This window comes from Budorcas taxicolor, chromosome 17 (assembly GCF_023091745.1).
Source record: "Budorcas taxicolor isolate Tak-1 chromosome 17, Takin1.1, whole genome shotgun sequence".
NCBI lineage: Eukaryota > Metazoa > Chordata > Mammalia > Artiodactyla > Bovidae > Budorcas > Budorcas taxicolor.
Window position 1 is genome coordinate 40,072,487 of NC_068926.1, and position 21,116 is coordinate 40,093,602.

The 21,116-nt window shown below is 36.4% G+C and overlaps 1 protein-coding gene across 1 annotated transcript in view; it reads right to left on the reverse strand.

Annotated features, from left to right (window-relative positions):
- The window catches only part of RAPGEF2 (Rap guanine nucleotide exchange factor 2), a 262,434-nt gene that overhangs the window by 109,928 nt on the left and 131,390 nt on the right, over window positions 1-21,116 (reverse strand). Inside the window, exons 5-7 of the mRNA XM_052654319.1 lie at window positions 12,858-12,933; window positions 10,828-10,995; window positions 8,443-8,460 (exon numbers count right to left, since the gene is read on the reverse strand). Of these exons, the coding sequence (XP_052510279.1) occupies window positions 8,443-8,460; window positions 10,828-10,995; window positions 12,858-12,933 (262 nt within the window). The remainder of the gene's footprint in view (window positions 1-8,442; window positions 8,461-10,827; window positions 10,996-12,857; window positions 12,934-21,116) is intronic.

Below are 21,116 nucleotides of genomic sequence, written 5' to 3' on the forward strand. Positions count from 1 at the left end.
CATAAGCTTTACAGCTTCCTAGTAATTAAAGCCTTTTAAAATAAGACTGGTAGTGATATTAACAAACATGATATTTTTCAAAATATTGTATAACATGCCAAAATTCAGAAGATCTAAATTTAACGACCAGTGCGTGATATTATAAAATCACACATGAGTAGAAAGACCTATTCCATGTGTCAGTAAGGACAACGAGTTTTACAAGTTTATTGACAGGGTGTTATATTCCTCATGGCAATGAACCTTTGAGGAACTACCACTTGTCAAATTTTGATGGACTGTAACAGTAAAATTATTTGAAGAAGCTGTTAAAACTTTCCTCCCTTTCCATACTTTATATACTTTAACCCAAAGAACACATCACAACGGACTGAAAACAGAAGCAGGTATGAGAATCCAAATGTCTCCCATTAGGCCAGACATTAAACAGATTCACAAAACTATGAAACACCACCACTCTTCTTGTGTTTTTTTCTGTTTTGTAAAATTCAGTCATCTTTCACTTAAAAAAAACCTTAAAATGGGTTTATTATGTTTAGCCAACAAATACATATTTTTAAGTTTTTCAGTTTCAATTTCTAACATGCCAAGAAATGATATAGATAATTCATATAAACAAAAGCTGCTGGAGCCCTCAGAAAGTTTTAAGAGTGTAAAGAAAGGAGTCCTCGGATGGGGAAGTTTGACAACTGCTGCTCTGAGAGATGAACCAGAAAATAATCAGCCTCTTAGTTCTTTTTTTTTTAATCCGGTTGTCAGCTGTCCTTACATTCCTTGAAGACAAAATCCAGTAAGATCCTACCTCAGCTGAACTTCTAAACAGTCAACCCACTTGCAGGAACACTAGCTGCCCATACTCTCCCAATGGAACTAAAGTTAGTCCCAAAAGTTAGGCAAACTTTTGCACCAAGGAGCAATATAAAGACTGAAGTACTTGTTAAGAATGTCCATTATTCAGCCTGGATAGGAGGGGAGATTGGGGAAGAATAGAGACACATACATTTTTGGCTGAGTTGTTCACCTGAATCTATCACAACAATGCTAATTAGCTATACTCCAACACAAATGTTCAATTAAAAAAAAAACAACTGTGAACACAGATGCAAAAAATTTAAACAAAATTTGAGAAAGTTAAACTCATGCTGAAAGGATAATGTGTCATAATCAAGTGGCTTTTACCCTAGGAACTCAGGGATGGGTTAACACTTGAAAAACAATATTTTATAGTAAGTATAAATGGAGTATAACCTTTAAAACCAGTGAACCACTACATTGTATACCTGTAATATGTAATACTGTACATGAACTGTACATCAATAAAGTAAAAATTCATCCTCAGAAAAAAAAAAGAATGTCCATTATTGTCAAGGGCATCAGTATCACCAAGAATATCACTGAGGCCCAAGCATTCTCTGCATTAGAGAATTGGGATGTGCTTATTTCAGAATTAACAAATGGCAACATGGTCTTTTTCCTAATAACATTTCTGAGTATTCTGAAATTCCTGATAATTCAAACAGGTTTTTGAAGATTCAGTTTAAAATTCTGTATAAAGAAATAGATAGAAAGTAGAAATAAACAAATCAACTTATTTTAAGATTTTAACCTATCTTCTGACACTCCTAAATGCCTTCTGCTGCTGCTGCTAAGTAGCTTCAGTCGTGTCCGACTCTGTGCGACCCCTGTACCAAAACCACGGGTGACCAATTAACACTATCTTCACAGATATCTGAGTTAAGAGTCAAGACAGCCCAAATACTTTCTTTCTCATCTTCAAATTTTTCTCTTCAGAATTACCCCATCGTTTACTGCAATTACCAATTCATTTTTCAGATCCAGACAACTCTGAGGTCACGTCATTTCTCCTCTAGGCTAGCAGTTCTAAACCCCATCTCACACCCAACCACAACCAATATTACACTTGAGAAAGAGAGAGGAAGACACAGGAAAAATAAAGACTACTGGCTCCATACTAAGTCCATAAGGAACTGTTCTAATACAAACAACTGTTCAGTATGGCTTTCTTCCCCAATAAATTCCATAATTATTTTTTTCCAAAATATCTTAAAGTTGTTTTTCAGCCTATATGTAATTTAAACAATCACCAAGGCTGAAAGGTACATCTGTTAATTGGGTATGCTCAAGTCAGTCATTACTACTGATACTCTTAACACCACTGAATTGTATACTTAAAATGGTTAAGGTGGTGCATTTAGTGTTACATATTTTTTATAAAACAAGGAAAAAAAAGTTAAATAGGTGAACTGTGTGGCATACGAATTCTAACTCAATAAAGCTGTAATTATTTTAAATCAGTAAGTTTGTTCCTAGTTTTTGTAAAAGAAAGGGAAAAAAGTTTCCTACTGAGATATAATCACAAATTTTTTGAGAGGATAAGGAGGAAAATTTATATACATAAAAACATACAAAATCTAGTAGGTGTTTAAAAACTATTTTAATATGAATCATTAATATTTTCATTTCACAAGTAATGTCAACCTAACACCCATACATTGAATCACATGCTAGAGTTTCTCCCAGAGGTCAGTCAACAATACCTTTTAACACAAAGGTATTTCAAGTCAATGATGTTTTAACACAGGATTCAAAATCAAAAAAGAACATTTCTAGTACCCCAATATTGCAAATAGTGAAAACAAACAACTTAGAATGGATAACTTAATCCATTCAGTACTGGTAGGAAAGGTTAATTCAGCACTGGTAGGAAATAGGTCTGAATATCACAGTAGATTTTTCCAAAGAAAAAAGACATTTTTCAAATCAGCATGTAACACTGCAAAATCTCATGACAAAAAATTAAATAAATAAAAAAAGGAAAGAAAATATCACATAAGAGATGAAATGGCTGAAGATGAAAGGACCTTTGCTGTTGAAACTGAAAGTTAAATTTTAGCCAAGTATATTTACAACATGAACAAGCACAGAGAGCCACCAGTGTTCACAATTTGAGGCAGGACAAAGTGGCAGTGATCTTTCTGACAAATAAATTGCTTGAAATATTGCATGACTTGCTACACAACACCCTTATTACTTTCAATTTCCAAGTGCAACCAAAAGATGGGTCCAATTATGACATCAATACAAGCTTTCTTTCAGAATGGAATGAAAGAACAGTAAATCCCAGTGGCCATGGGAGTTCTGCAGCAGCGATGATGTCATATATAAAAATAGACATCCTCTAACAGAAGCTGAAACTTGTGTAAACAGCATGCTGCACACCACTCTCCACCACCTTGCATGCATGAATTTGCAATGCCTGCTGTTAACAGCGCAAGATAAATCATTTCATGTTTTACACCACCTCCTGATTTACATTTCGACTTCTAAACAGACTCGATAGGGTAATTTCTCAATCTGTATAAATTAAATCAACATAAATACCTGATTATAACTGCAAGAAAGAGAAACGGTCCCCCCAAAGCAAGGAGACTGAGACCACCGCAGCAGCTTTCAGAGGCTGCATTTTGCCAGGAATGCAGTGCATACGGCACAGTGCTGTTATGTCCACTATTGTTCAGAGACCTTTCCACAGGGAGCTTTCTGCAGGGTTTTAAAATGCAACATGATCCAGGTGAGGAGGGGTGAGTAAACCGGCTGAAAATAAGCATGAAAAACAAAGGGTACGCTGGACACTTCTCTTTAAAAAAGTCTTTGAAGTAAATGTAAAATATAAGGCATGCACACAGCAAATAATATCTACCAGAACGTATGGGGTTTTTTTTTGTGGGAGTGTATCTATCACTCCTCTCTAACAGTCTATGCACATCCCCTCTTTTCATTCTTCACTCCCCAATTCTGTTTTCACATTTACTTTTATTGGGCTTTTGGGGATGAAAGAAGAGTTTCCTTTGAGCCAAGATAGTAAGGCCATTCAAGAAGCCATACCTGATTCCTCAAGAAGCCTGGTTTTTGAGCCTGCACAGTATCTGAATTCCCTTCAATTTTAGCTGCCCATTGATTTATCTGTATTCTGTGTGAGACTGTAAAGTCAATGAGGGCAGACTCTGTCTGTCCTGTATACCTTTATGGCCATGGAGTCCGGCACAACCTTGAAGTAAGGTGAATACTTATTAAATATTCACTAATGAATAAAAATATATAAATGAAAATACTAACTGAGCTTTCCTCTGTATGATACAAGAAATACAACACACAAATTTTCTGAAACTCCATCCTACTATAATTCAGAGAGGTACTGATGACTAAATTGAAAACAAAGTCTTTAGATTCAATTAAGCAAACAAACACTTGATGAAAGATGCAGAATAAAACTACTCAAATAATTAACAAGTTTTCCTATACTTGAATAATTTCTTTATATGGATATAAACAAATGGTGAATATCATCATATGAACGAATTTGACAAGTGAGATATGAACTGATTGTTAGAAGTTAAAATCCTAAGGCCTAGATATTCCAGGAAATTTAGTAGATACACAAGTCACTGGTACTCAACACATGTTCTTACTGATAAGTAGCATATACTGGCTTAAAGTAGGAAGACCTCAGTAAGAAACTACATAAGTGACAAAGCAAAGCCATGACATGAGGGAAAATATTGTCTATTTCTAACAAAAGAACAACAGCTCCAGTCAAAAAGTCTAGAGTCAAATAAACGTGTACAATCACACAAACACTGTAATTTTTTCATGATTCAATATCTGCTTTTTTATAATTAATCTACCAAGAAGTCCTTAACTGAAGATGAAACCAACTTAAATCTTATCACTTAAAAAAATCTACTTCAGAGGTATATAAGATAAATATAACCTAGGAATGATTCTATAACCATTAGAAGAAACAGACTTGTCTTATATTATTATGAAGAATAAGCTTATTAAAAATAGGACTCATTTTTATAAGGCTTATTACATTGGTGCTACATGTTAGATATTGTCTTATCTGTGACTATAATAAAAAAATTAATCCCATAATGTTTTATAATATTACATTGTATTCAACTTGGATTATATTAATTTTATGAAGTATTGTTATTACTTTTGTATACTTGCACTAAGAACTTTAAAATAAGCCTAATCCACTGAAAAATTCAATATATAATTATTAAACAGTGCCTTGAAGAATATATTCCCACTGTGGAGAAGGGTTACTAACAGAATTTGTGGGAGATACTTCTTTCTATAACTGATGAGTGAAAGTCACTCAGTCGTGTCCGACTCTTTTGAGACTCTGTATAGCCTCTGGCACTCTCCAGGTCAGAATACTGGAGTGGGTAGCTGCTCCCTTCTCCAGAGAATCCTCCCATCCCAGGGACAGAACCCAGGTCTCCTGCATTGCAGGCAGATTCTTTAACCAGCTGAGCCATTGGGGAAGCCCAAGAATACTGGCATGGGTTGCCTATCCCATTTTCCAGGGGCTCTTCCTGACCCAGGAATCAAACCGGGGTCTCCTGCATTGCATGAGGATTCTTTACCAGCTGAGGTACCAGGAAAGCCTGGAAGCTATGACCAATGGGTTCTCGTTATTTCAAAAATTTTTCATTGATCAAGACTTTGTAAGTTTCATGTTATATTGTGTTTGAATCCTAATTCAAATTAGTATGAAGTAAAGCCACATTTGGGGAGTTAAGTAGGAGTAGGGGTGGGAAGTCAATAAGAATCTCAAAGTGTGGAGAGCATCTAATTATGCAACCAGCCCAGGAAGGCTGCAAAGGTAGGAACCATCGTATGTACCAGTTGGTACATATAAACTCCACACTGTAGACAGGACAAGCTTTCTTTAGTCTTCAGTCTAATATCTCTGTATAATATATATTTGTTTTAATAAAATAAAACATAAGAATGCATTTAAGAGCCTGTGGGCTTCCCTGGTGGTCCAGTGGTTAAGAATCTGCCTGCCAATGTAGGGGACATGGGTTCGATCCCTGGTCCAGAACGACCCTTCATGCCATGGGGCACTAAGCCCATGAGTCGCAGCTATACCCATGAGCCACAACTACTGAAGCCTGTGGGGCCTAGAGTCCAAGCACCATGACAAACAGTAGCCCCTGCTCCCTGCAACTAGAGAAAGCCCATGCAGCAATGAAGACCTAGCGCAACCATAAATAAATAAATCTTAAAAAATAAAAAGAATCTGTAATATCTATCTATCCATCTATCTAATTCAAAGATCATTATCTTAATATTTTCATACACCAATAACCATGGACTTGCATGACAATGAGATGTCAATGTGGGTGCATCTACTGTCAAAAATATACGCTGCATTCAGAGAGACAGCCTATACTAAGTGTAAGAACACGCACATGAGGAGAACCCTGAACCCCATGATCAAACAGACAGATCAACAGTCCCCATCAGCAATATAATATCTCCGTATAAGTCCTGCTCTTTCCAAACTAGGAAGAGGACAGAGCTGTTCTTTTTCCGTTTTTCTGCTTTAAAAAAATAAGAGGAATAAAAGATGACAAAACAGGCATGTGCCAGCTTCCCAATCCCTGCAGTCAGGTAAAAGTAAGAGGGTCCTTCCACCTTTCAGGGGCTTCCCAGGAAATGGCGACCCACTCCAGTATTCTTGCCTGGAGAATTTCATGGACAGAGGAGTCTGGTGGGCTATAGTCCATAGTGTCACAAAGAGTAGGACACAGCTGAGCATGCACTCATATCTGCCTTTTAAGTCCTTCTTTCCACTTCTCTCCATTTTTATTATGGAACTCAGATTTTCTTACCCACCCAACTTCTAAAATAAATTACCCATGACTGCAGAAAGAGTCTGTAATTAGGGGTAAAATAAACAGGTTTCCCCATCCTATTCTGAACCTGTTGACAAGGTAAAACTTGCCCAAAGTTCCAATCAGCCCAGGAATGACCCCAATTTTCCAGTGTCTGCCAAGAATTTTATCCATGACCTGCCCCTCTACCACCTTTACCCACGGGAAGACTGAACATTCATGTCACATCCCATTTTCTGGCATTCTTAAACACAGCTTCAACTCATCAAAATGTAAGAAAATGCTAATGAAAGCCATCTCCAATCTTGCCTTCTCACTGCATTTTAAAATGCTTATTCTCTGCAAATCTCATACACTTGCCTTGAAAAAGTGACCTGAAAACACTCTACATGGACTATATGAGTATTCGTGTTACTGAAGAAAATTATAATCTGTCAAACTGTTGCGACACATCTAAGTTTAAAAAGCGTACATAAGGTATACATTGTAATTTAGTGCACATTTTCAATTAAATCCCTAATTCTAAATGAGAATTAGACTAGCTGGTAATTTCTCATATTATCAATGAAAAAGAAGAGGATTAATTATATTTAAAAATAGTATCTTTTAAAATAGTAAAGTTACATACTTTTAAGTATATACCAGACAAAAGCTCAAAACACAGGCGCAATTAAAAAAAGTATATAATTTTATCAAAATTTTATCACATTTAAAAACTGTCATTTTTTAAGGTTTACCACATCACTGAAAAATTGGCAGTGCTTCTAAAACACAGTAGAGCAATCATGTCACCTGTGCATCTTCTTACACAGAATGTAAAGTAACAGCCTCACTGTAATTTGAAAAGGTATACAAATATTTTATGCTTTTAGGTGAGGTTACTATAGTAGCCAAAGACATTATACTGACAGTAGCCCTCTTCTAATGTGAATTAAATTATCCATGATCTTTTTCCTGGGCAATAAGAAAACACAACCATAAAGTTTTTAGAGAGAAATCAGTTTTTTTCCCCTGACTCCAAATTCCCTGATAACCCCAAATTTGACAGAAAATTTCAAATGAGTAATACTGAAAATGTAAATTAGTTATGTACTGGCATGAAAGAAATGAGCAAACAAATTACTACAGGACTCAATTAAAACATAGATAGAATGAAATAAAAGCATGAAATCTGGTTAAAAATCAAGCACAAATAAGAAAATACAAGTGGATTTTAAATTCTTATTTCCTTTTTGACTAAGCCTTTATTCTGACTAAAATTTTACCAGTGGTCTCACAAAATGCTCTTACATTGGGATTCCTGAAATTTAAAGCTTTCACCTATAGCCTTTAATATGTAAATGCCTAATGGATTTGCCATAAAACTTTCACACAAAAAGCAATGAAACATCCAAGATGTCTATCAGCCTGTCTTTCTTCATTTCTTTAAGCACAAAGCAGGTTAGTTAAGAATAATGCTCCACTCATTCTTAAAACTATGTAGGCTGCAGTTTTATTCTTTCTTCAAACAAAGTGGGCAATTTATCCCTATGTCTGCATAAATAAAGCAGCCTGTGACATCACTTAAACCACTGATAGTTTCAAAGTTGTAAGAGATTTTACTAAATCAGGGCAAAATACAAAAGAACAAGACCAAGCAAAACACGTCAATATTATAAACTTGTTAGTTACAATGCAAACTCACAAATGAACTGAGGTTAGTATTAGGAGACCACACAAATTACAATACCTGAGATTTAGTGCATTCCTTTGAGCCAAAATGAAATGAGTGCCATAGAGGAGGAAAGGAAAAGATGACATTATCAGACATGCTACAGTACATCTGCCAAAATGAAGATCATGTTAAATCAGGTTAAGAATGACCAAACAGCATTGTCTACATGTATGATGCCCTTATGTTCCTTAGCCATGCACCTGAAATGCACCTGCAACCATTAAGATCATTGGAGATGTAGGACCATGCACCTTTTCAAAAAACTTTTCACCCTGGTTCCTACCCTAGTTCTTTCAAAAGGAGTATTTCTGCTCAGAATAAGTAAAGGTGACTTAGGGCTAATGAAGAATAATGATCTTCTTTACTTAATTCTTTATACCCTGAGGTACCAAAAATTCAAAACAAAATGTTGTTGTTGTTCATATGTTAAAATCTTTTACTTAGATAAAATAATAATATATGAATAAAAAACAATTTGCATGAAAAGATGGGATTCAATATTTTCAACTATGACTCTGCTGTTGCCCATCTGAACTCATTTAGGAAAATTAACACATGTCACATATGTTAGTAAACTGGTGCCTGATCCATCATTAAGCAAGTTAAATTTTTCACCATAGTACTAAATTTTCTGGCCTGTTGACCAGATAACATTTTTTTAAACCACTAAAAAAAATAAGTAGTCTTGTTAAAAAGTACACATTTTTTTTTAAAAACTCAGATTAAAAAAAGAGAAGTCATGTACGGGAGGTGAGTAAAGAATTCCATAAAGGGGGAAAATGCAGGGATAGGAGAAATAATTATAAAGCGACCCTCCCAAGTTAAGTGAGAGGAATATATAACTATAAAATCATACCAGTCAGCCTTAAAACAAAATTTTTAGTAACTCACATTGCCGCTAAATATCTTAGCATAGAATATGATTTGGAAAAATAATTCCAAAGCAGAAAGAGTATTAACAGTATGAGTGGTCTGTACTATTAATGTGTATAACTATTTTTAATCCATATTTCCTTATTCCATGATACTATATCAACACTAAAAATACTACCTTCTTTTATAGACAATAGTAACAAAAAACCTTTCATAGGTTTAAAAAAAAAAAGAAAATACTAAGTCTCTCCAAAAGGCAAACAAAGCTGGCTTTATGATGAGCAAAAGCAACCCTTTCCAAAGGAGCTCAATGAAATGATTCAACTATGAAATTCATGTTAAATTAAAATCGTGCATGGGCAGCAAGAGGAGTAGGCAGATAGCTGGTGGTCAATACTGCTTAAATATTCAAATACAAAGAGCTCTCAGAAACAGAACACATGAAGTGTGGGTATAAAATACATCACTTCAAGTTCCCAGAAAATTAAGTACATAATTTTACATCTATATACATTTTCCCATGTGTTTTACATTTATACTTATTTGCAAAAAAAAGAGGCTAGGTTAAAAAAAAAAAGAGAGAGAAATTATAAAATAGCTGTGAATTATTTGCTGCTTTTATTTTTCATATTTCCATTTTAAAATTAATTTCAAAAATGAGTACTTGTTTAATGGTATTATAAGTATAGATAAGCCATCTTTGACCTAATTATGATGTGTAAGAATTCAAGTTACTTTTTTCCTTGAAAATAGAAATCCTTAAATACATTTGCCACAATTTTGTATGGGCCCCCAGAGGACATGGACGCAGTGCACCCAAGCAGAGAGAGAGGAGTCAGAAACACAGTCTCCCACGCTGACTAAGCTGGGGCCTTGTATAAATCGCTCATTATCTTTGCCTCAGTTTCCTCAAACATAAAAAGTAGCTTATTAACCTAACATGTATAAAATAAATGACAACTAAGTGGGTGAAATCACTGAAAAGAACCTCTGAACCTATTAGAAATGCTTCAGATCATCTTTACACTGGAATTTAAAGAAGCAACCTTTCAAATTAAGCTCTCAGGTCACCATATTAAACAAATTAAACAATTTAAACAAACAAAAAAAATTCTCAGATAATATTCAGACAGTGGTATGAAAAGCTACGAGAATAAGCAAATTTTAGCTAACTTTTGAATTAAAAAAAATAGGTACGATACTAGTCACTGGGAATGGGGAGGGAGATGACAAAATTTTACATTAAGGTAACAAAAAGTATCCCAGTTACAATTGTACATGCTGATCACAAAGCTAATCCTGAGAGCATTTTAAGAAATTAAAAGGCTAAACAACATCTTTTGATAACTTATTTCAAGGTTCCTTTAACTAGTCATATTAGGTGTGTTTCCAGAAAAATCTGCACTTTGGACAAGTAATACCACAAAAAGAAATTAATGGTCAAAAATAGAAATTTCACATCTTTTCACAAAACTCCCGGCAAAAAATTATAAAGATAAATACAATTATTATACTTATATAACTTACCGTATGATAGCCTCTAGGCAAAGGTGGTTTGCCCACAGGATAAGGATCCACAGTGTCAATAATAGTTTGTCTTTCCCCTTTCTGGTTGATTTTTCTAAATCTCCTTCGAGACTGTCGATGAGAAGCTTGACGCTGAAAATATTCTTCATTTTCATCCATATAGTCTACCTGAAATAAAATCCCCCAAAATTTCATTTCCTCAAACACCACATTCCATATTAAGATTAGACGCAGAATAAAACTTACGGGTAGTCCACATTCATTCATTGTGCAAAGACATTTGCAGACAAACTATTTCGACAGACTTCAACTGCTTTTGAGCTTCTCTGGAACTAATTGCTTTTGAGTAACTTGTCTTTATAAGAGAGGCATTTTCAGTTCCACTTAGGACAATATGGTTAACTCCTGAATTTCCTGTAGTTTCAAAGGGTAGGATATTTTCAGCAGTCTCGGACCTGATTTATTAGTGAAAGATCTCACAGGATACATCACCAAGTATTACGAAAGCAACAGCTCCATTGTCTTAACTAAAGCACAAAAACTCTGATGGAGTAAATCTAGTTTTTGCCTTTAAAAAAAAACCAAAAAAAACCCAAATCCCTAATGACTCAGACACGACTACTAGCAGAATGACTTTGGTAGATTACTTACGGGTTTTTCTTCCTACTTTCATTCTATGGATTCAGTTTCTTCTTTTTATAAATAGCATTATTTTCAAAAAACAATTTCCTCATTTTAAACATTTAGAAAGTGATGAATGGACTAACAGAGAAGAAAAGTCACATTTGGCTAATCCTCATCATGCTTACATAAGGAAAATGGGATTGCTCACAGAAAGAAGTATATTTAGATTCTCATATGGTTCTCACATTGGCAAACTTAGTAGTTGGTATATGGACAAGTACAAAATCCTCAAGGAATTCTACAGATCAAAAATCCTTCAGATAAACACAAAATAGCAGTAACAGAGACCAGATTCTTGAAGAAATATCTAAAATACTTTTTAAGACCCATGGCGGGAGAGTCTAACATATCTGCCTACACTCGTCCAATCCTAAATCTTTTCTCACCACCATGCCACATTTTTACTTAACAGTAAATTTTGGGAAACTTCACCAAAAGTTTCCACTGGCTTTGTGAGGAAGTTCCCATCTCTCTTTGTGATGGAGGAGGAATTCCTCTCTTCCATCATGGGGGAAAAACCTCTCTCTCATATGAAAACAGATGTATTTACCAAATACTTTATTAAATGTGAATAAAAAATTCCCATCATCATCTATTTTAGGACATCATTTATTGACAAAGTTTACCCTCCCAGATGGGTGCTGGATGGGAAACATAATGCACTTCAAATCAACTGAAGTCTCTAGTGAGTGCTCTCTCCAATTTTATTTTTGTGGCTGATTTTTTAAAGGGGTGCATATTGTCCTATCTTTAAATCATGTTTATATATTAAGACTGTGACCAACTTTTTTTTAAAAAAAAGCATCAATAAAAATAATTATGTTGCTAATATCTCTTTTAACATTATCTTTTTTGCATGTATCTTATCTCAGCATATTTTTTAAAAATCAGTTAAAAAGAGAGATTAAAAATCTCAACAGAATGTTTAACCAGCATAAAATTCCCCCAAATTTCTTTCAATTAGGTAAAGGAAATGAAGTGATTTCCTTATATTAATTGTTGCCTGAATATGTATCACTGTGATTCATTTAAAGTATCTCATTCCAGTCAATATTTGAAGATCTAAAACCCTATACTTTCTCCCCAAGTTTCAATTAAATGGCATTTTCACAGATTTATAAAGTTCAAGCACCAAATACTTAGGTGCTTGCCCTCCTTTAAATTTTCTTTTTCACTTAACTGAATCCCATAAATAATTATAATGATTATATGAACTCAAACTCAAAAGTTATGAAATATATCTAAAGTTATACAATATATAATACACCATTATATACAGTTTGTGAAAATGCTTTTATTTCATAACTTTTTTCAGGGGGAAAAAGTCTTCACAGAAGTTTTCTTACCACAATCATTTCAGAAGGCTCTAACACAATGCATTCACAGCCACGCCTAAAGCTTCCTGCAGAACGCTTGCCAAAACTAGAAAGAAAAGAAAGATTTAAGAAATACAAATTGTGAATTTAGGCTAACCCTTCAGATGAATAAAAATAAGAAACAAAACAACTACAAAAAAAAATGCACATTGAAGAAAGAGAAACTATCTCAAACCATTATTTAAACAGAATGACAAGGAACCATTCATTTCAATTTTTAAATCTCAGACATATTTTTCTATAAAATTACAAAATAGTCTTTTTGAATTCATAATGTAAGTACTGAAGAATCGCTGTGAATGTGTTTTGTGTTAGTTGTTTTAGTTCACTCCCAGTTAAGTGAAGATTTAGAATATCCTAACAGGGGTGGGACTACTGAGGACCTGCTAGTTATCTAGCCATGTAATAACCAAGGAAAAAGACTGGGTGCCAAGGGAATTTTACAAAGTTAAGGATTGTGGCCTCTATTTCCTTATACACAGTTTCTAGCTGTTTATCATTTCAAAGATGAAGCAATGTAGGAAGGCAAGAGTTCCTAAATAATTGGAGTTGAGACCACTTATCAACTCTATAACAGTAAGCTTTCCAAATAAAAAGTATAATAGCAAATACAGAGAAACAGGAGACATAAGTCATTGCAGCCTACACTAGTATGATTTTTATCAAAAGTAGTTAGAACACATTTCAATTTTATATACTAGAGAACTTATAAAAAGAATCTTACAAAGTGAATCTCAAATAAAAAGCTGACACACAGAAATAAGCAAAAGGGGCATGGGGGAACAAACCTGATCGAATTCCAAAAATGGGATCCTAAGGAAAACTACAAGTATGTATATATTCACACAGTCTATGAAACAAATAGTAGTAACAATTAAATAGAGAAGGAACTGGCAACCCACTCCAGTATCCTGGCTTGGAAAATCTCATGTACTCCACTAGGAGTCTAGTGGGCTCCAGTGCATGGAGTCATGAAGGAGCTGGACACAACTCAGCAACTAAACAACAGGCGTGGGAACTGGATCAGTGGCAAACCATAACAACATACAAAGTATAAAATGCATATAATTCTCTCCTATAACTTAACTTGCTTAGGTTAAACATTTCTTTCACTTAAAAATGTATTTTTCTAAATTTTCAAATCTACTTATTCTAAAATCAGCTTGCTACTGCTGCTGCTAAGTCACTTTAGTTGTGTCCGACTCTGTGCGACCCCATAGACGGCAGCCCACCAAGCTCCCCCATCCCTGGGATTCTCCAGGCAAGAACACTGGAGTGGGTTGCCATTTCCTTCTCCAATGCAAGAAAGTGAAAACTGAAAGTGAAGTCGCTCAGTCGTGTCTGACTCTTCGTGACCCCATAGACTGCAGCCTACCAGGCTCCTCCATCCACGGGATTTTCCAGGCAAGAGTACTAGAGTGGTAAGGAACAGGTATTCAACTCAGGAGTTTCAATTACAAAGTGACTTGAGTGGACATGCACTCTTAAAAGCCCTTTTTCTCCTGAAAACTGTACTAGTGACCTCAGACAGGGTACCTTGCCTTATCTATGGAAATATCCACCTAACACTAGAGCAGATTCATTCTCTCTGACATAGATATATGCCAACTAGAGCCACAAGGAGTTCTAAGTAGTCATGACTTGTTCTGCTAACATACCACCTACCCCTGCCCATTCACTATTTCAAAAATTCTCTCTTCCTTCTAGTCAACATTTTACTAACTTTAATTTTGGGGGGCAGATGAGGAGAATGTGCAGTGAGGCATGTGGGATCTTAGCTCCCAATGATGAGGGATCAAACCTGTGCCCCCAGCAGTGGAAGCACAGAATTTTAACCACTGGACTGCCAGGGAAGTCACAGTAATCATGTTCAATAATCTACCTTTGAGAAAAATATGAGAAAATAACTCTACCAAAAAATTATTTTATCGAGCATTTTCCCCCCAAGTAAATTCGGTATTTGAGTGACTCCTATGAAAATTTCCATAGGAAATTCATAACTTTCTTGGTGTCGTGGTAGTACAGAAAATTTCACATATTAGAACACAACTTGGGTTAGGGAAAATAGTTATGTTTGGGCTTTCCAGGTGGAGCTAGTGGTAAAGAACAGGCCTGCCAATGCAGGAGACTTAAGAGACACGGGTTCAATCCCTGTGTAGGGAAGACCCCCTAGAGGAGGGCATGGCTACCCACTCCAGTATTCCTGCCTGGAGAATCCCATGGACAGAGGAACCTGGCAGGCTAGAGTCCACAGGGTTGCACAGAGTCAGAGACAACTAAAGTGACTAAGCTTGCTTGCTCGCTCGAGGAAGAAAACAGGTAAGTCAACATTCTCATTCTATCAGCTTGTGACCTCCAGCAAACCAGCTTGACTACCCTCACAGTCTAAACTACACTCATTTCTAAGGTTATCAGTGAGACTAGGCCATCACTTAAGTCATTTCCTGCTCCAAAATTCTGTTTCTATGGAAATCAAAGAGTCATACTTAGCATATCTGAAAAACCCTTTTAAAATATTCACACATACACATTCTCATAAGCATACAAATATTAAAGTGCTTTTTTAAGCTGAAAAAAATAGGAAAACTATAACTATTTTATCCTTTGTCGTGTTATTTCACATGTAATTAAAATGACCTAAAATCGTAAATATTCTTCTCTTAGTTTAACAATTAAATACCACTAAAATTACAGAAAATCCTCAAAACACACAAAAATTTGCTTCTAGCTTTTGAAACTACTTACTTCCAATTTAATTTTTTTACAATGATGCTTATAATTTAATGATATACTACAAATTAAGAAATAATCTCAATGTGTTAGCAAAATATGTAGTAGGTTTCAAGCCATCATTGCCTGTGGGTAAAAACATATGTTGCATGCTTAAAGTTTATTACTAAATAAAACAACATTAAAATCCAAAGAAATTCATATGACTCTAAGCTTTTTTCCTATTTTATTAAATTATAGAACCAGACAAGCGTCACAAAAGTAATGATAGAGTGGTTTTCTTTTTTTAAAATTTCATATAGTAAAAAACAACAACAACAACAAAAAACCAAATGTATGTAATGCATACAATGTTCATATGACTAAATAAAAAATAAAAACTTAGAACTGGGCTTCCCTGGAGGCTTAGTGGTAAAGAATCTGCCTGCCAAAGCAGGATCCCTGATCAGGAAGATCCCACGTGCCGTGGATGCGCCACCACTATGGAGCCTGTGCTCTAGAGCTCGGGAGCCACAACTGCTGAGCCCATGTGCTGCAGCTACTGAAGCCCGCATGCCCTAGAGCCCACGCTCTGCAACAAGAGAAGCCGCCGCAATGAGAAGCCCACACACGCACCCACAGAGTGCGCCCACTCTCTGCAACCAGAGAAAGTCTATGCAGCAACAAAGACCCAGTGCAGCCAAAAATATAAATTATCTTTTTTAACTGCTAGAACTGAGCTGCTTATAAATTTTAGCAAAAAAACAGTAGTAACATTTGTATGAATCAACTACATGGTATTTATTTTATGGTATTTCTTACACCACCAACTCCCTACTTCAGAATTAAGGCTGTTAATCCTCTTACCAATTAGCTACTAGTTCAACAGAACTTTATGGCTGAGGTGACATTCACATATTTAGTTGCACTAACACTATTACTTCAGAATTAAGGCTATTAATCCTCTTACCAATTAGCTACTAGTTCAACAGAACTTTATGGCTGAGGTGACATTCACATATTTAGTTGCACTAACACTGTTACTTCGGGGAAGGCAGTGGCACCCCACTACAGTACTCTTGCCTGGAAAATCCCATGGGCGGAGTAGCAAGGTAGGCTGCAGTCCATGGGGTCACGAAGAGTCGGACACGACTGAGCGACTTCACTTTCAGTTTTCACTTCCATGCTTTGGAGAAGGAAATGGCAACCCACTCCAGTGTTCTTGCCTGGGGAATCCCAGGGACGAGGGAGCCTGGTGGGCTGTCTATGGGGTCGCACAGAGTCAAACACGACTGAAGTGACTTAGCAGCAGCAGCAACACTATTACTTTAGGGATGAAAAGTCTGCATCCCCTAAAATGTGCCACCAAAAAAAACACATTTCTACACCTTTTACAAAGTGAGCTGTGCTAAAATCTAACGAAACTCTTTTGGAGCCACAAAAGACTCAAGTTCTACTGACTGTCACAAAGACGTAAACCATAGGAGAAATAATGGACTCCCGTCAGATTAATTCTTTGCCTACATTGAGGGGGAAAAGGCAAATACACAGAGAACACACTCTACCAAGGGAGAATAAATTATATCACTTATCCAAAAATTTATTGTTTCAAACACAGTCAAGAACCCAAAAGGAAAGAGTGGCCTCAAAACAGACAAAGCATAGGGAATTCCCTGGTTGTCCAGTGGTTAAGACTCTGGGCTTTCATTACTGAGGGTGCAGGTTAGGTCCCTGGTTGGAGAGCTACAATCCCACAAGCTGAGTAATGTAGCAAAAAACAAAACAAAACAAAACAAAAACAAAACAGGGAGACAGAGAGACAGGTATAGTTCATGAATTCATTCACTGGGCTAATGCAAGGCCTTTTGGCTCTACTGCAGAGAAGAGTTACTCTTGGCTTACAATCCAGAAGCAATAAGGTAGGAATGAAATATGTCAGCTACAAACCATTAAGCCACAAAATACTTCTGCTTCTAGTATCTGATTCTTTGACTCAAAAAATGTATGAACAAAAGAAAGTAAGCACCATTATTTACTAAGTTTTGATCAAGTTTTATATAAATAAACTTTTAAAAATATGATACTGGAAAACTTAAGTATAGAGATTTTTAAAAAAGGCGGGGGGGAATTCCCTGGTGGTCCAGTGGTTGGGACTCTGGTGTTTTCCAGGCCCTGGTTTGATCCCTGTCAAGGAACTAAGATTCTGCAAGCCACATGGCACAGCCAAAAAAAAAAGGAAAAAGAAAACCAGATAGAGACATATAGGAGACACTAAGATAAATTCATTTAAATATTTAGATGATTTAGTAGAAAGAATTGGATAGAATCTTCAGGTTTACAAATGACACAGACATTTAGATAGTACAGCACAAAAACAAAGCTAGTAAGAATAAAGTACAAGACATTTTTATAAAGTCTTATGTGCATGTAAAACAGCAGCAAGGACCCAATCTGCACAAGGAAATACTCTATGTGGAAAGTGATCAAATATATGTAAGACCAAACAACAAAGGGTTCTCAGGTTTCAGTTAGAAGTCAAATGAAAACTAGAAGTCTTTCAAGTCATTAGCACAGCAAACTGCATACACAATAAATAACAAATAGTAAACGAAGATACACCTAAAAAGGAAAGACACACTAGGAAAAATAAAACCTGAAAATCACCATACATACCATCATAGAAAACCACATACATCTACAATAGAGCACTGGGTTATCTACGGGGAAACCACAGGGCTGAGAAGTTTCCAGTGAAAAATTTAAGGACAACCAAAGGGATTCCTGTAAAGCCAGAGACGTAAATTAAAAGAATATTTCATTCAGTCGTATTAACAGCAGCCGAAAGTTGGTATTATTTAGATTGCTAAAATCATGACTTAAGGAAATTTAGAAATGATACAGATTAAATAAGAACTTGGTTAATTTTTAAAGTACAGCTATAATCCCTGGCTTCCCTGGTGGCTCAAATGGCAAAGAATCATCCTGCAATGTGGGAGACTTAGGTTCAATCCCTGGGTTGGGAAGATCCCCTGGAGAATGGAACGGCTACCAACTCCAGTATTCTTGCCTGGAGGATTCCATGGATAGAGGAGCCTGGTGGGCTACAGTCCATGAGTGCACAGAGTCAGACACAACTGAGTGACTTGCACTTCACTTCACTTCACAATCTCTGAGGGCTTTAAGGAAAGTCAGAAACAGAAAGACTGTTCCAAAGTCATTTGACTAAACTCTCCTCCACATGTTGCTTGGTGTGACTGTCAGAAATGAAGTTACTCCTATCAAATGCAATCTTTTTTGTTTTTAAGTCTTATAATTGAGGCTTTCTTAAATGAACAATGCAAAGAAACAGAGGAAAACAATAGAATGAGAAAGACTAGCAATAGCTTAAAAAAAATTGGAGATACCAAGGGTAACATTTCTTGCAAGGATGGGCTCCATAAAGGGCAAAAATGACCTAACAGAAGAAGAAGAGATTAAAAAGAGCTGGCACGAATACGCAGAAGAGCTATACTAAAAAGGTCTAAATGAGTCAGACAACTACAATAATGTGGTCACTCAACTAGAGTCAGACATCCTGGAGTGTGAAGTCAAGTGGGCCTTAGGAAGCATTACTATGAACACAGCTAGTGGAGGTGATGAACTTCCAACTGAGCTATTTCAAATCCTAAAAGATGGTGCTGTTATAGTGCTGCACTCAATATGCCAGCAAATTTGGAAAACAGGTGTGGCCACAGGCCTGAAAAAGGTCAGTTTTCATTCCAATCCCAAAGAAGGGCAATGCCAAAGAATGTTCAAACTACCATACAGTTGCCCTCATTTCACGTTAGCATGGTTAGGCTCAAAATCCTTCGAGTTATACTTCAATAGTACGTGAACCAACAACTTCCAGATGTACAAACTGGGTTTAGAAAAGGCAGAGGAACCAGAGATCAAATTGCCAACATTCGTTGGATAATGGAGAAAGCAAGGGAATTCCAGAAAAAAACATGTACATCTGCTTCACTGACTACACTAAAGCCTTTGACGGTGTGGAAAATTCTTAAAGAGACAGGAGTACCAGACCACCTTACCTGTCTCCTGAGAAACCTGTATGCAGGTCAAGAAGCAACAGCTAAAACCAGACATGGAACAGTGGACCGATTCAAAATTGGGAAATGAATACAACAAGGCTGTATAATGTCACCCAGCTTATTTAACTTACATGAGGAATCCATCGTGTGAAAAGCCAGGCTGGATGACTCACAAGCTAGAATCAAGATTGCCAGGGGAAATATCAACTACCTCAGATATGCAGACGATACCACCCTAATGACAGAAAGTGAAGAGGAACTAAGACATAGTAAGCCCTTCATGACTTGGAATTTAGAGTCCAGGGGATCATATAATGGAAAGAGAGCAGTTATTGTAGTTGAGAATATTGTTTTGTCAATACATTCTACTACCAGTTAGCTGTGTGATCTTGGGCAAGTCACTTCATCTCTCCGGGCCTTGGATAAGTATATTAAATAATAATGAACAGCGGACTTTTGGACTCAGAGGGAGAGGGAGAGGGTGGGATGATTTGGGAAAATGGCATTGAAACATGTATACTATCATGTAAGAATCAAATCACCAGTCTATGTCTGATGCAGGATACAGCATGCTTGGGGCTGGTGCACGGGGAGGACCCAGAGGGATGTTGTGGGGAGGGAGGTAGGAGGGGGGTTCATGTTTGGGATCGCATGTACACCCATGGTGGATCCATGTCAATGTATGGCAAAACCAATGCAGTATTATAAAGTAAAATAAAGTAAAAATAAAAAGTTAAAATAATAATAATAATGAACAGTGAAAAAGCTGCCTTGAAACTCAACATTCAAAACACTAAGATCATGGCATCTGGTACCATCCCTTCATGGCAAACAGAAGGGGGAAAAGTGGAAACAGAGACAGATTTTATTTTCCTGGGCTCCAAAACCACTACAGACAGTGACTGCAGCCATGAAATTAAAAGACACTTGCTCTTGGAAGGAAAGCTATGACAAACCTAGACAGCACATTAAAAAGCAGAGACATCACTTTGCTGACAAAAGTCTGTATAGTTAAAGCTATGGATTTTCCAGTAGTCATGTACAGGTGTGAGAGCTGGACCATAAAGAAGGCTGAGCACCGAAGAATTGATGCTTTCAAAATGGGGTACTAGAGAAGACTTTTGAGAGTCCCTTGGACTGCAAGGAGATCCAACCAGTCAATCCTAAAGGAAATCAACCCTGAATATTCATTGGAAGGATTCATGCTGAAGCTCCAATACTTTGGCCACCTGATGCAAAGAGCCAACTCATTAGAAAAGAGCCTGATGCTGGGAAAGACTGAAGGCAAAAGATGGAGGCAATGGAGGTTGAGATGGTTAGATATCTTCACCAATTCAATGGACATGACTTTGAGAAAACTCTGGGAGATAGTGGAGGACAGAGGAGCCTGGTATGCTGCAGTCTATGGGGTTGCAAAGAGTTGGACATGACTTAGGAACTGAACAACAAA